This window comes from Vicugna pacos, chromosome 29 (genome assembly GCF_048564905.1).
Source record: "Vicugna pacos chromosome 29, VicPac4, whole genome shotgun sequence".
NCBI classification, from domain to species: Eukaryota; Metazoa; Chordata; class Mammalia; order Artiodactyla; family Camelidae; genus Vicugna; species Vicugna pacos.
In genome coordinates this window covers 16752028-16768448 of record NC_133015.1, presented here as the reverse complement: position 1 = coordinate 16768448, position 16421 = coordinate 16752028, and the positions used below count along the sequence as shown (strand labels likewise).

Below are 16421 nucleotides of genomic sequence, written 5' to 3'. Positions count from 1 at the left end.
GTCAAAGCAATTTTGAGAAAGAACAAAGCTGGAGTCATCATACTTTTTGATCTCAAACTATATTATAAAGCTATAGTAACCCAAAGCAGTCTGCTATCAGCATAACAACAAACAGATCAAAGAAACAGATTTGAGAGTCCAGAAATAAGCCCATGCATAAACCACAGCAATTAATCTTTGACGAAGGATCCAAGAATATGCAGTGAAGGAAGGATAGTCTCTTCAAGAAATTTGTGTTGAAAAAACTTGAGTCATATTCAGAAGAATGAAACTGAACCCCTATCTTACACTATACACAAAAATCAACTCAAAATAAAAATGGATTAAAGATGGAATGTAGACATGAAACTGTCAAACTCCTGGAAGAAAACAGAGGGTTATAAGCTTCTTAACATTGGTCTTGTCAATGATTTTTTTTTTATTTGACATCAAAAGCAAAGGCAACAAAAGAAAAAACAAACAAGTGGGACTACAGCTTACTAAGAAGCTTCTGCACAGTAAAGGAAACCACCAATAAAATGAAAGCAATCTATGGAATGGGAGAAAATATTTGCAAACTACGTATCTGATAAGGTGTTAATATCCAAAATATACAAGGAACTCATACAACTCAATAGCAAAAAAAAAAAATCTGATTTAAAAATGGACAAAAGACCTAAATAGACATTTTTCCAAAGATGACACACAAATGGCCTACAGGTACATGAAAAGGTACACATCACTAATCATTAGGGAAATGCAAATCAAAACCACAATGAAATATCACCTCATACCTATTAGGATGTCTATTATCAAAAAGATAACTGATAACAAATGCTGGCAAGGATGTGGACAAAAGGGAACCTTGGTGTACTGTAGGTGGGAATATAAACTGGTACAGTCACTATGGAAAACTGTACGATGGTTCCTCAAGAAATAAAGAACAGAACTACCATATGATCCAGAAATTCTACTTCTGCACATACATCCAAAGGAAACAAAATAATTATCTCAAAGAGATAGCTGTACTCCATATTATTTACAATAGCCAAGATATAGAAACAACCTAAGTGTCCACCACAGATAAATGGATAAAGATGTGGTACATAAATACAATAGGATATTTTTCAGCCTCACGACAACATGGATGAAGCTGGAGGGCACTGTGCTAAGTAAAATAAACCAGATAGAGAAAGACAAATATTGCATGGTATCACTTATATATATGGAATCTAAAAAAAAATTAAACTCACAGAAACAGACAATAGAATGGTGGTTGCTGGGGGCTGGGGTTGAGGAAAATCTGGAGGTGATGTTGGTGAAAGGGTACAAGCTTTCAGTTGTAAGACGAATAAAGTATGAAGACCTAACACATAACGTGGTCACTACAGCTGATAACACTGTATTGTGTAACAGAAATTTGCTAAGAGAATAGAACTTAAGTGTTCTTGCCAATCAATTTCAGCACTTTTTTTTTTTTTAGAGAGAGAAAAGTTTTCAAATCTAAATTCCCATCTTAAGAAAGCAGAAGAGGCCAAATACACCTAAAGCAAACAGGTAAAATAAGATGTGAGAAGAAATCAATGAAACTGAAAACAGAAAAATAGAAAAAAAATGATTGAAAAAAAGCTAGTTCTTTGAAAAAAATTTTTAAATTAACGAACTTCCAGCAAGATTGGTAAGACACAAATCACCAATATCTGAAATAAAAGAGGTATGACTACAAACACAAGTCATTAAAGAGACTAACACAAAAAACTCTATACGCATAAATTTGACAACTGAGGTGAAATGAACCAATTTTGCAAAAAAAGTACAAACTACCACAATTCACCCAATATGAAATAATTTAACTAGTTCTACAACTATTAAAGACATTAAATTCCTGGTTTAAACCAGAAATGAAATCTCCAGGACCAGATGGTTCCACTGGAGAATTCTACCACATGTTTATAGAAAAACTTAACACCAATTCTACACAATCTCTTTCAGAAAATGGAGGAGGATAGAACACTTTTCAACTCATTTTATGAGGTCAGTATTATCCTGATAACAAAACTAGACTGTTGTTTAATCAAGAATTTGGTTGGTCTTTGTCCCTGGCACTGGGAGGGAGCCTCCAAACCCTTGAAATTTCCCAGTTAAAGGAGCATTTTTTTTAACTCATGGTGAGCCTCAAGGACAGTTTCAGGATAGGGGCTAGCCAGGCTGGAAAGACCAACTATGTGGCTTTGAGGCACATGATCTCAGCCTGACCTCCAGGGAGGGGAGGAGGGATCACAGATTGGGTTCAATCGTGTCGCCAGTGATTCAATCAATCAGCCCTACATAGTGAAAACCCCAACAAAAACTCTGGACACCCAAAACTGGGGTGAGTTTCCCTGGTTGGTGATACACACTCATGTGGCAGAAAGGTGGTGCATCCTGAGAAAGCCTTGCATTTGGGGCTCTCCCAGATCTTGCCCTTGGGTCTCTTAGATGGTCCTGATTTGTACCCTTCATAATAACAATATAATCCTAAGTACAGCACTTTTCTGAGTTCTGTGAGTTGTTCTAACAAAACTGCGGGGATAGTGGGAACCCTCAGTTTGTAGCCAGTTGGCTAGAAGTGTGAGTGGCCTGGAAACTCTGAACCCTGGGGCTGGTGTCTGAAGCAAGGAGTTTTGTGTAGGTTGGAGAACTGTGTCCCTAACCTGTCAAATCTGACCTGACCCCAAGTTGCTAGTGTCAAATTACACTGCACAAAGTACAGAAAAAGAAAATACAGACCAAGATCACTCATGAATAAAGATATAAAAATCCTCAACAAAATATATCAAATAGAATCTAGCAATCTATAGGAAGAATTATACATCATGACCAAAATGAGATTTATTCCAAGGATTCAAGGCTAATTTAGTACTTAAAAAAAAAATCAGCCACTGTAATCTACCATGTAAACAGGCAAAAGAAAAATCACATGATCATATCAACTGATTTAGAAAACGCATCTGACAATATTCAACATCCATTCATTATAAACACTCCCAGCAACCTAGCCATAGGAAAGGAATTTCCTCAACTTTTAAGAGTAGCTACAAAAAACCTACAGCTAAGACCAAATTTAATCGTAAAAAATGGAATGCTTTTCCCCAAGATCTGGAACAAGGTAAGAAAGGCTATTATTACCACTTCTATTTAACTTCGTACTGAACGTCCCAGTCAGGCCAATAGGCAAGAGAAAGAAATAAAAGTCATGCAGATTGCAAAGAAAGAGATATAACTGTTCTTATTCACAAATGACGTACCTAAGTAAAATTTCAAGAAATCTAGAAGAAGAAAAACACTTAGAACTTAAATCCATTTATTTTGCAAGGTCTTAACACACAGAAATAAATCAAATTTTTATATACTAGCAATAAACTGGAAACCAAAATTTAAAAAAAATACTATTTTTAATAGCTCCCCTCAAAGTGAAATTCTTGAGTATAAACCTAACAAAGCACGTACAGGATGTATACTGAAGGAAATCAAAGAACTAAAGAATAGGAGAGACATATAACATGCATTGACTGGAAGACTCAAAACAGTAAAGATATCAGTTCTCTCCAAATTGATCTACATATTTAACCTATTGCCAATCACAATCCAGCAGAATCTTCTGTATATAGATACGGGGATTCTTAAATATAGAAAGAAAAGCAATGCAACTAGACTAGACAAAGCAATTCTGATAAAGAATAAAGTGGGAAGAAACAGTATCTGATTTTAAGACTTCAAAGTTACAATCACCAAAACGATGGACCTGGAGATTGTCATTCTAAGTGAAGTTAAGCCAGAAAGAGAAAGAAAAAAATACCAAATGCTATCACTTATATGTGGAATCTTAAAAAGAAAAAATGCATAGAAAAATACACATGTATCTGCCTGACTTCTTAAGCAGAACACAGAATAAAGAGATCTTTTGCATGATGGACTCAAGGCTGCCATTATGAACACAAAGTATAGAAACAGCCTCAAGATTCACAGAAATGTACCGAACAACATTTTCATATAGTGCTGTGCGTTGATGGTTTGTTATACACGTTACCCTTTCTTTTATTAGCAGTGCCTTTCTTTCTATGGATGCGCTCCTTTCCCATTTTGTAATTTGCTACTTGTAAACAGTTTTGTGACTAAGGGTGCAGTTCATTAAGCCAAAGGCGTTCATATTCCAAATCTACCAAACACAACTCTAACCTCAGTTTCTTTCTTTACAAAATACAAATAATAGCACCTAAGTACATAGGGTATAGGGTTTTCACGACTGAGATAAAGCAAATGAAGTATTTAATTGGCACAGAACTTGACATACAGTAAACATTCAATAAATGTTAGCTATTCCTTTCCTACTACTGTCTTAAAAATTAAATAGCTCAATTTTTTGAAGAATACATCTGTTCATGTGTATGTACATGTATGTAGAATAAAGTCTAGAAAAAATACCTCAAAAAGCTAACTGTTTCAATGAAATAACAGTTCCTATCAACTAGGATGGCTAAAATCAAAAAGACAGACAGTAACAAGTGCTGTCAAGGATGTATGCAGCCACTTTGGAAAACAAACTTAGATTCTTAAAAAGTTAAACATAAAGTTTTCATATGATCCAGCAATTCCACTCCTAGGTAGCAATAATAAATATAAAATTAGGCCTGCATAAAGACTTTTACACAAATATTCACAGCAGCATTATTCACTAAACTCAAATGCTCATCAACTGTGAACAGATAAACAAATTGTGGTATATCCACAGTATAGAATACTATTCAGCAGTAAGAAGACATAAAACATCGATACATGCCACAACAAGATTGAACCTCAAAACATTATGCTGAGTGAAAGACACAGAAGAGCACATATATATGACTGATAGTCATATGAAATGTCCAGAAAAGGCAGACACAGAAAGCAGTATAGTGGATGCCTGGAGCTGGGGATGGCAACAGGGATTAACTGTAAATGGGCACTAGGGTTCTTACTGGGGTGATGAAAATGTTCTACAACTGGATTATGGTGATGCTGCAAAACATCATGAAGTTTACTAAAGATCATTACATTTAAAATGGGCATACTTTATAGACTGTAGATTTTAATCTCCATAAAGTTCTTTTGTAAAGGTAACAATGGTTATCTCCATTGATGTGGGTGATTTTTTCCCCCAGTTTTACTTGTGAAAATGGTTTGAAGAAAATAATTAGTTCATTTAAAAAAAAAATGCCAAATGTATTAGATTTATGTGCAATTAAAAGTAAACTGAGTAGTATGGAGATGCCTTAAAAAACTAAAAACAGAGTTACCATATGATCCAACAAACCCACTCCTGGGCATATATGGGGAGAAAACACCAATTCGAAAAGACACATGCACCCCAACATTCACAGTAGCACTATTTACAATAGCCACGACATGGAAGCAACCTAAATGTCCATCAACAGATGACTAACGAAGTTGTGACACATACACAGAAATACACACACACACACACACACACACACACACACACACAATGGAATACTACTCAGCCATAAAAAAGAATGAAATAATGCCATTTGCAGCAACATGGACAGACCTAAAGATTATCATACTAAGTGAAGTAAGTCTAAGACAAGTATCATATCATTTACATGTGGAATCTTAAAAAATTACACTAATGAACTTATTTACAAAGCAGAAACAGACTCACATAGAAAACAAACTTGCAGTTACCAAAGTGGGGAAGGGATAAATCAGGAGTTTGGGATTAGCCAATACAAACTGCTATATATAGAATAAACAAGGTCCTACTGTATAGCACAGGGAACTACACGCAACAGCTTGTAATAATCTATAACAAAAAATATACATGTATAACTGAATACCAGCTACATACCAGAAACTAACACAACACCATAAATCAACTATACTTCAATTAAAAAAAGAAAAAAGTAAACTGAGTAAAGGACAAGGACTCTCCTCTGAATAAAGTGCTTGGCCTTAATGATACCTACTTTGTCTGCTTGTATTTTTATTGATCACTTGATTTCTTACCAAGGTATAAATAGATGAGGGTTATGGAACAGCTGATTAAGTGAAGTCTCACTGTATACCTTTTTGGATTCAAAGTTGAGAAAAGAATTAACTACTCCACATGCACTTTTCTAAATATAATTCCAGAGGTAATTCTGTAATATGAAATGCTTTAAAACCTGTCCTTTACAATCTTGCCTAAATGAGGAGGTAACACAGGCCCTGTAGACTAATGTGGTTATATCAAGTCTAAGTCTAAGCAAAACAAAAAATATCAGAAGTAGAAAACACAAACCTTTCAAATATTTGGGCCGAAGACTATTTTTTAAAGAGGCTTCTCAAGACTCGTGAACCCTAAAGCTTCAAAATAAATCCTTTCTACATTTATGAGACCAGCCAAAGACAGCGTTTGATTGTTTAAACATACACAGTTGACCCTTGAACAACATGGGTTTGAAATGCACAGGTCCACATGCATAGATTTTTTTTTTTTAAACACACACTGCAGTACTACATGACCCAAGGATGGCTGAATCCAAGGATGCGGAACCATGGTATATGGAGGACTGGCTGTAAAGTTACACTGATTTTCAACTGCTTGGAGGGTGGGTGCCACTAACCCCCACACTGTTCAAATACATGCTATACTAAAAATGGAAGCGCAAATAAATCAAACTGGGTCTGAAAAGTTAGGTTAAAGGATTATTAAGTTTCCTAGGGCTGCTTCAACAAATTACCACTAATTTGGTGGTTTAAAACAACAGAAATGCCTTCTCTCTCGGTTCTGGAGGCCATAGGCTGAATTCAAGGTGTTAGCAGAGCCATTCTTCAGTGGAGGCTCCAGGGAAGAATCCCTTCTTGTCCCTTCCGAGTTTTTGGTAACACCTGGTGCTCCTTGGCTTATGACAGCGCAACTCCAATCTCTGCCTGCCTCCCTTCTCACATGGCTTTCTTCCTTTGTGTGTCTCTGTGTGTCCCGTCCTCTACATATAAGGGCACCAGTCACTGGATTTAGGACCACCCTTAAATCCAAGATAATTTCACCTGGAGATCCCTCATTAACTACAACTCAAAGATCCTGTCCCAGAAAGGAACCAGACCAATTGTTTATTGTAATTAAAACTATGTAAAAGGCTAATTTCTCTTAGGGGAAAAAACCCTCACTGAAAAAAAAACCAAAAAAACTCCTTAAATTTGAAATTGTTTTGTGCCTTCTCAGTAGAAAATGTCCAATTAATTTAATTGTGTCCTTTTCTCAGTAGAAAATATCCTATTACATCATCAAGAAATTCAATCATTTAAAAATTCTAAAATGCATGTAAAGAGTTCAACGAAAATGTTTTACTATATAAACTGTTTTCCCAAAGGCTGTTTCTCTCCTGGAGTTCCTCATCACAGTGAATGCCTGCTCCAACAACCGTGTAGCTCTGGCTACAATTGTCACGTAACCAACCAACCCACCATCATCAAGTCCTGTTGGCTCCTTTAGAATATACTCCAAATGCAACCAATTCTCATTCCCTCCACCACCAACAGCCTAGTTTAAATCACCATCATCTCTGGCCAAAGTGAGCCTTTTAAAATGTAAATCTGCTTTGTCACTCCTGCAAAACTCTCCAGTGACTTCCATCACAGATGCAACAGAACCCAAAGTTGTCCTCTTCTCCTGGCTCCCCTCCTTCTCCCCCTCCCTCAACCACACAAACTCCCTTTCATCCTGGAAGGTACCAGGCACACGCGTCTTGCTGTTCCCTCTGTTTCAGGTATTTCAAAGGCTGCACCTCTCTCTTTTGTCATTTCTCTGCTGAAATGTCATCTCAAGGAAAGGCCTCTCCTGACAACCCTACCTAAAGTTGCACTTCTGGTCATTCTCCCTTTACCTTTCTTAACTATTCCTTCAGATAATAAGAATCTGACAATATATTAGCTTGTTTTTTTATTTTTTCCTAGTGTCAGCCTCAACACACTAGAAATTAGGTTCCATGAAAGCATATTGGTTCACTGTCAAATGCCCAGCACTGAAACAGTATCTGGCACGTATCTGAATGAAGAATATACCTAATTTTAAATGACAACAATAATTTGTTCATATATTCTCCCTTTTCGAATATCCCCTCCTCCACTTTGTGAGGAATATTTTGACAAATATTTCCCCCAATTATTTCCCATTCATAATGCATTTTTTATTCTGGTTGAAAAAAACAATTACCAACAGAAGTTTCTCTACAAGTTAAACACTATCAATAGAGACCAAGCAGTTGCCTGCCATTAAATGGAATGAGAAAGAAAGAACCAGAAAGCAAAGAGTCCTCCGATCTTGACACCATTCTTTCCAACTACTCATTTCTGACTTTCTCCTTCCCACACTGTCAGCAGGACTCCTGCTTTACAAAAACACAATAACTCTTCTCAAGAATGGTTTCATTAGTCGTTAGGGCTATTCTGTCTGCTTTGCCCATCTTTCCCTTGAATACTGTCCCGAAGTAAATCCTAAGGAACAATGTTTCCTAGAGATGCTAAGAGACACTGAAAAGGGTCAAACGGATTTAGGAAAATCTTCGTAAAGCAAAACTGAAGAAGTTTTTTTCCCGTAGAGGACTCTTCAGAATCTTAACTATGCTAATGTGCACTATAAATCTCTACAACGGAAAGAGTATCCACTGTAACACAAACTTATTTTTCAAACTCAAACCTAACAAAATTTTTCTTTCAGTCATTTCATTCATTATGCCCTTTGCTCCTGGCTATCTCAAAAATTCTGGCAGCCTGGCTTACGAAAAACACCTTTTATTTTGGATACCAAAGAAGGCTTAAAAGGAGACTTGTTAATGGATTTAAATTATAATTAAGATGTTCACTGACTACAGGCTTTTATTGGGAGTCATTTTTTTGTAAATAGTCAAGAATAACAAAAGTTAGTAAAATTACCAAAAATAGCATAAAACTGGGGTCAAAAGTATTCAAGTAATTTTCCCTCCATCCATATATCGCTTTTTATAACTCCACTAGCCAAAACAAGGGTAAGATTAGAGGGACAGAGGAAACAAGTTTTGTTAAGTTTTTAGCCTAAATATCATGTTTACATTTCTGAAGACTAATTATAGATATCAGATTCATAAGAAAACTGTATCAGCAGGATCACTTTAGAACATGATGAACACAAATTCACACCCTGTCTGATGCAGAAATTTCTTTCCTAACAGTCCCTCTTTTTCTCCTTCATTCTCCCGTGTCTCTGCTGGAACCCACCCTTATTGCTGCCTCTGCTGCCTCCCTCGCCTCTAGCCTTTTATTGGTCACCTTTTTCACTCCTATCCTGTCGGTGCCAGCTTCCAACCTTGAATTCATTCATCCTAAAGTTTGCAGAGTATCTTCATAGATACCTGATGTTAGAGGCAGAAGTTGAACTAGTCATAGCCCTAACATCAAAGGAACTCTTGAAACTTAAGGGCCTGCTTGGAATACGGCCCAACTGCACCCTCCCTGTGAGACAATCAGTGCTACCTTCAAGCCCAATCCCTCAACAATCCTAAATTCTTTGAAACTAAAAATAGCTCAGCTGTTGTCTCATCTGCCAGCAGATGGCCAGACTATTTTTAATTCAGGATTCTAGAGAGCAGGAATGGATCAAGCTAAGCTAGGGCAGCCTGGAGGCCCTCACTCTGCAGAGTTCTGTGTTTGCTGCAGAAAGCTGTAGTGGGGCAGGTACCAAGAGAGGGCAACCTGGAGCTGTTCTTGGGCTTGTGGGCGTCACACTGATGCTAACAAAATAGGTGTGAGGAGGTTTCCTTTTTTTGTTTTTGAACCATTCTTTACTTCAAAATACAGTCTGAAATGTAATAAAAGTCTGATAATTCAATAAAAGTTTTAAATAATATGCTTTAAAGGTTTCATTATTTTTCTTTTTGTTAAAATAAAAGTTCCTTTATGTAGTATCTTCAAGACTGGATTTTGTTTTAATAAGGTAAAATCTCCCTTAATCTAGGTAAGGCTTCCTAAAAGCTATACTTTAACGAGAAAAATACAGTTTCCTTAAGAACGTGAGATGAACTATAATCTTATGAGTATTAGTTACAGAAAACCTATTTGTAATGAACCACTATGTTAAAAGGTAACTGCATTAATTTCGAATGCCGGTGCTCTGATATCTACTCACACACCAATAAAATGACTTTAAAACACAAAAGGATTAAAAGTCTGGATATAAAAATACTATATAGTTTCTTGTTTATTGTCCATTTCCCTTCAACTCCATGGTATAAGTGCTCAGTAAAAATGGAAGGGGCTGGTGTGGGGAATGAATGCAGGCAGGTGTGTTTAGAAAGGTAATTTACAAACCAGATTTGTAAGGGTTTTAACAACCCCCACCTTTCTACCACTACCAGCCAATTTCCACCCACTCACAACCTGCAGATTAGGGATGACCAACCAGGACATTCCAGTTAACTTTCTATTCAGATTATCAAGAGACTGAAGTGGGCCTGGCCCAGGTCTTAATAATGAAGAGGAAAAGGGAGGTCTATAAAAGTTTCCAGGAATATATCTGGGGATACCACCTACTCCAAGCCATCACACTCTCTGCAAAGATAAAATGGGTTATCCCCATCAACTTATGTTTGCGTGATAATGTAGGCGAATAACTAGAAGGGAAGAAACAAAGATCCTCAGAGATTAACCACCATTAACTATCAAGGAGATTTTGTAGAAGACTAAATGTAACCCATGAAATATGAGGAAAAAGCCCTACATCTCAAGTAAAGAAAGTACTCTGGTGCCTAGTCCCTGCCTGAGTAGTCACAATACTCTTAATAAACTTCTGCTAACTATATGGAAAGAGCAAAAAAGTAAAAACTGGCAAAATCCGAATTAGACAATTTTGGTACAGCTGGCACACACACTACAAGTCGTCCCAGAGTCTAGAAATAGCAAGGACCAAACTATATCCCTCTAAAGATGCCCATCAAGATTGGCAGGAATACTCTCAATGCACAAGTTAACAGAACAGTGTGTCCACACGTTCATAGCACATTAGAGGATGTAACCTTACTATCAATCCAGTTCAACATCCTAGTTTTACAGAGGAAACTAAGGTCCAGGGACTTGACTGCACTGCACTGTAACAGAACTGGGATTTAAATCCAGGATCCCAGATTCCCCTTCCAGTGAGCTCTCTGTTAAAACATAACTTATATTAGCATTTTGGAGAGGAAATATGTATTTTTATATATATATATATATATATATATATATCTCTACACAACATATTCCATTTCTTCAGTCTAATCCACACTATTTAGTATATTAAAAGTATGTTTTAACACAGAAAATCTGTTCTCAAAAACTAAAACTTTAGTTTGAACTCTTAAGTTCTTTAACCTGCAAGTTATTCATAAACCTACACATAACAATTCTTTTAAAAATTTCAAGAATCATTTCTTCTCTCACCCCACCCCGATTTAGTAATTACTCCTTTCAGGACCCAGATATAAATTCAATTTTTACCACCATACAACGTCTTCTCATACACCAGAAACAGTCTTTCACTAGCTACAGGAATAACAAAAGGTGAACTTCTAATCCACAAAGGGTAAAAAAAGCTAAACTTAAACTCCTGATATATAAAATTCAAAAAATTTTAATCAAATTTCTTCGATAATGTCTTTCATATCACTCTAAAGGATCCCTAAAAGGAAAAAACAGTACAGCTTATTATATCAAGTTAAAGACTTCTATTTATTTTAGTAATTAAAAGGCAAAGTTGTTTTTAAGCTATCCTGACCCTTTACTTTAGCACACATCTAAGTTATCCTGGAATGTTTTCTCCTTCCAGAATGCTTTTTCTTCCCCAAAGCGCACTTAACACGCTTCGTTTTCTCATCAATTGCATGTAATCTATTTTCAGTGCTATGAAATAAAGCGCAAGCATTAGAATTCATCTTTGTTTTTAATATCCTGGTATCTCCTAAACGATTTCATCCTTGATGGATGCAAGAGATTTATCAGTGGTCCCTCTTTAACAATGCCTCATCTGCCTGCTCTCGCTGTAGGTATTGTTTGGATTTAACCCTGCTATGGGCTTCATCACACTAAATCTCTTTCATCTGAACTATAAATCACAATTCAAGCTTGAGAGCAGCTGCCACTGTCCGGACATGTGGCTGGTGGGTGTCATTGTCCTTCTCATTTTCCCCATTTCAAACCCTCCCTTCCTCGTCACTAAAGCCACTTATCTAAAGGTCCTTCCCTTCCCCGCTTGTATCTCGCCACCCCCACCCCTTAACCTCAGGTCTTGTTCTTCCAGGTCAGCCCAGTTGGATACAACATTACTCTATGTTTTTCCTGTGGCGGAGGCGGAGAGATGTCAGAACAGGCTGCACCTCCTGCAAACCCCTTCTCTAGACTGTCAACAAGGGAACAACTTCAGCCTATCTTCCCAAAGTGCCACGCCAAACGACAAAGTTATTGAAATTACCATACGGCACCCTTCCCATGCCTAATTTTGACAAATCAGCTCCACCTCAATTTTCCAAGCTAATAAACAACAGCTCATCTTCTGCCTCATCACCGCACGATCCACCAACAAAATCTCCTCTTACTCAAGTCGATCCCCAGCCCTGCCACGTTCCCGGAGCCCAGCTAACCGCCCTTCCTTCTCCACCCTGTCTCTGCCCCACATCCAGCCGAGTTACTGTCAACTCCAGCCAGATGGCCCAAAGCTTCGCGAGGGGCTCCCCGAGGTCAGCAGCGCCGGCCGGGGACAGCCCCCAGCGCCCGCCACCCCACCCCCGTACCCTCCCCCACCCCCACCCCCAGGCCTCCTCCCGGCTCACCTAACGCCACCTCGCACGCCTTGCGCAGCTGGGAGTGATGCGCCTTCTTCACTTCCTTGTCGGCCAAAATCTTTTCCAGGGCCCGGGTCAGGAACATGTTCTTCGTCTTCTTCCCCTCATACATGGACGCAGAGAAGGAGGCGGCGGCTCGTCCGACCCGCGACTCCCAGCGGCTGGAGGGGAGGAGGAGGAGGGGGAGGAAGAGCGGAGAGAAAGGAGAGAGGGTGGAGGTGGGGGAGAGGCGTGGAGGGCAGCGGCAGGATCAGGAAGGGGCGGGCGAGTGAGGCCAGCTGCGGTGCGGACGACGGAGGGCCGCGGAGGTCTTCACCGCCCCCCGAGGGGCCGCCCCGAAGGGCCGCGCCTGTGGGAACTCCGCTTCTCCCGGCCCGGGGCTCCCTTCCCGGCCACCCTCCTCACTCGCCCCTCCGGCCCGGGGGAGGCGAGGGAGCCCAGCCCGGCGGCCGTCAGCCGGGGGCCGAGGGACAAGGCGGCGGCTCAGAGGCCCGGCGAGAGCAGGGCTGCCCTGGCTACTGAGGGGATTAGCACCCGCCGTGGCCGCGGACTGGCCTCCATCACCGCCGACCTGCCCCGGCCGCCATGTTGGGAGGAAACGACGCGTCACGCAGCGGCCGAACGGCTGCAGAGGAGGAAGCGGCGGCGGCGGCGGCGTTGGCTGCCCAGAGCTGCCGCGGCGCCGGGGGGCGGAGGGCGGTGCGGGAGGAGAGGCCCGAGCCGCAGCGCTACGGCGGCCCGGCGGGGCCTCGCCGCCTCCCGCGTTCGCCTGGAGGGCGGCGTGGGGCGTGGCGGGCGTCCTGCGGCGCCGCGCCGAGCGCTTCGGGCTCCTCCCGGCAGCCCAGCTTTGGCTCCGAGGATCCCCCGCCCCGCCCGGGACCTCTGCCCCCGCCCAGTGAACGGGAGTCTTGGCTCAGCTGCATCCACTTCTCCGACTTTCTGGAGATCGCGTTGGTGGGCACGCAGTCCCTGCCGCTCAAGGGGTCACGGAAACACCTGCATCGCCCATGCTCAGCTGCACTGTTTTCACCTGCCGCGCTCGGCTATAAATTTCGTTACCGGCTTCAAGAAACTGCTATCCAGGACCGTGCCCTCCGACTATCTCAGGGAGAATTCTCTCTTGGGAAGAGTAGAACCAATGTGACAGGGACTCAGGAATGTTTCACTTTTTTCTTTTTCTATCTCCGTAGGATAAATCGGTAAACTCTGGATTTCAGATCCCTTCTGAACTGAGTCTAAAGTTAAGGGAACAGGTGAATGCGTCTGATTGATGAGGTCCTTTAGAGCTCTGTTTCTGTGCCTTTAATACTAAGACTCGTTTCAGGACGTGAAAACCAGTTTCAGAATATAAAAGCTTTAAGTACAAACAGATAACCGCAGACACACATGTGACCGTGTCTCTGCTTTAATACCAAAGAATAATACAGATTTCAACAGTGTTTCGTTCAGAGAAGAAAATTATAAAGATTACTATTAAACTATATGTAAAGAATTTATTTACATAATCTAGGTGCACATCTCCGAGTTCAAAGGCTCTACTCACACTTGGTCCCAAATTGTTAGAATATGCCTCTCACAGTTCTGATCTATTTGATTACCTTGACTATGGACTTGTCCTAATGCAACCATCCAAACTCAAGAATGGACAGGCTGTGAAGTGACAAGATTTGGGTCAGCCTAAAAACCATGGAAACCTTGAAGGCGATCTTGAATTGAAGTGGACAAGTAGATAAATGTTTGAAACTTTCTTGTCCTGAGAAACATATCTGTAAATTAATTTCACTCTAAAGACTATGTCTGGATTCCTGGAAGTTAGAGATTCAGTATACTAGATCAGACATAGTATTGATTTCTGTGTACACTCTCATAGATTGTAAACATTTTTAGAACAATCTCCATTTTTAATTGATCCTTGTTTCTTCATAATGCCGGTGTTGTGCCAGGTACTGTTCCAAGTGCTGGCTGATCACCAAATCTATTTACTCTTCTTCCTCAGTACAGAGGAAGTGTTGTGTTCCCTAGCCTCCCTAGCAGTTAAGTGTAGCCATGTAGATTTAGCTCATTAAAAGAAAAAAAAAAAGAAAAATCTCCCATAAGCAATCTTCCATGCTTTTCCCCTTCAATGGCCACATGCTGAAGATGGCAGAGCTACAAGTAAAAGGAGCCTGGGTCCCTGAATTACCACTTGATGGAGAGTCATCTGATCAAGAAACTTTGTTTTGAACTTTACATGTGCAAAGTAAACTCGAGTTATGCTTAGCAGCTAGCTTTAGCCTAAGCAATACACTTGGCATTCATTAATGAACAACACAGACATAAATCTCAGCTCTTAAACAGAGTCTACTGCCTAGCACATATCACAGGCTTGTCTGCTTACTTGTTTATTGATTGGTTATCCCTTCCCTCTTGAGAGCAAGGACCTCACTGTCTATTCATTTCTGTATACCTAACATCTAGTATAGTCCATGGCAGAGAGAAGGCCTTTGGTATAAACTTGTTGAATAGAAACTTGGATGAAAATGAAAGACACTGGGCTAAGTCCGGTGCGAACCTTGCCCTCGTGGAGTGTACCGTATATAGGAGGGGAAAAGTTAATAAATAAGTAAATCACAAGTGAATAGATAATTCCAAATGTGTTAAGTATGATTAAAGTGCAATGAGGAGATCTACTTTAGATTTTGGACTCAGAAATGACATTTAAACTGAGGCCTGAAGGTAGAGTAGAAACTAGTCAAACTAAGTCAGGAAAGAACTCTCCTGGCAGTCCCTTGGGGTAGGGGGAAAGCTTGGCAAATTTCAGGAACCAAAACAAGGTCATATGGCTGAACATTATCAAGGGGAAATGGTGCCAGTAAAGATAAAGAGGGAAGAAGGAACCAGATCATACAGAAACTTGTAGGTCATGTTAAGGGTTTGGGATTTCATCCCAGTAGCAAGAGAAATCTATTGAAGGGTGAAGTAGGGTGTGAAATGATCAAATTAGTGATTTATAAGTCATCCCTCTACTTTGTAGAATACATTGGAAGGGGACAAGAATGGATGTAGGCAGAACAGTGAGAAGATGATTACAGCAGTGCAGCATGGCTTGGCCTATGGCCCAGGATCATCATGCAAGGTTTGGGAGACCATGCCCCGCCCAAAGGTAGCAAAGTAGGGCAGGGCTTCAGCTCCAGCGTCTGCCCAGAGAAAGGGGCTCCTTTTTCTAACTTGCATAAATGTTAGATAGACCAGTGGTATCTGAGTGATGGCCGTGGACATGTTGCAAAGTGGACAGATTTGAAAGAGATATGCTTTGGTGGCAGAGTGGACAGAATTTAGCCATGAAGTGGAGTGAAGATAAGAGAAAGGAAGAGATCACAAATGAATGCCATGTTTCTGACCAGAGCCTTCGAATGAGTAGAAATGCACTTTGTGGGGACGGCTTAGACTAGGGCAGGAGCATGTGTGAGGGTGAAGGTACAGTCTCCAGTTTTAAAAGAATCGACTCCTCTGAGACATGCTCTGACCCTCTCAGAAGGAATGGCCTGCACCCTCCTTTGTCCCAGAGGACAGTTCATCCTCCTCCTTTGCTGAGTC

General features: G+C 40.3%; 1 protein-coding gene across 2 annotated transcripts in view; it reads right to left on the bottom strand.

Moving 5' to 3' along the window:
- ARFGEF1 (ARF guanine nucleotide exchange factor 1) overlaps positions 1–13445 on the bottom strand; it is a 97996-nt gene extending 84551 nt beyond the window's left edge. For both annotated transcript variants that reach the window (XR_012065456.1, XM_072951851.1), the window contains exon 1: positions 12834–13445. Coding sequence is in view for 1 of the 2 variants with exons in the window: in XM_072951851.1 (XP_072807952.1) it covers positions 12834–12957 (124 nt within the window). In the remaining variant the exon portion in view is untranslated. The remainder of the gene's footprint in view (positions 1–12833) is intronic.
- Positions 13446–16421: the final 2976 nt, after the last annotated feature.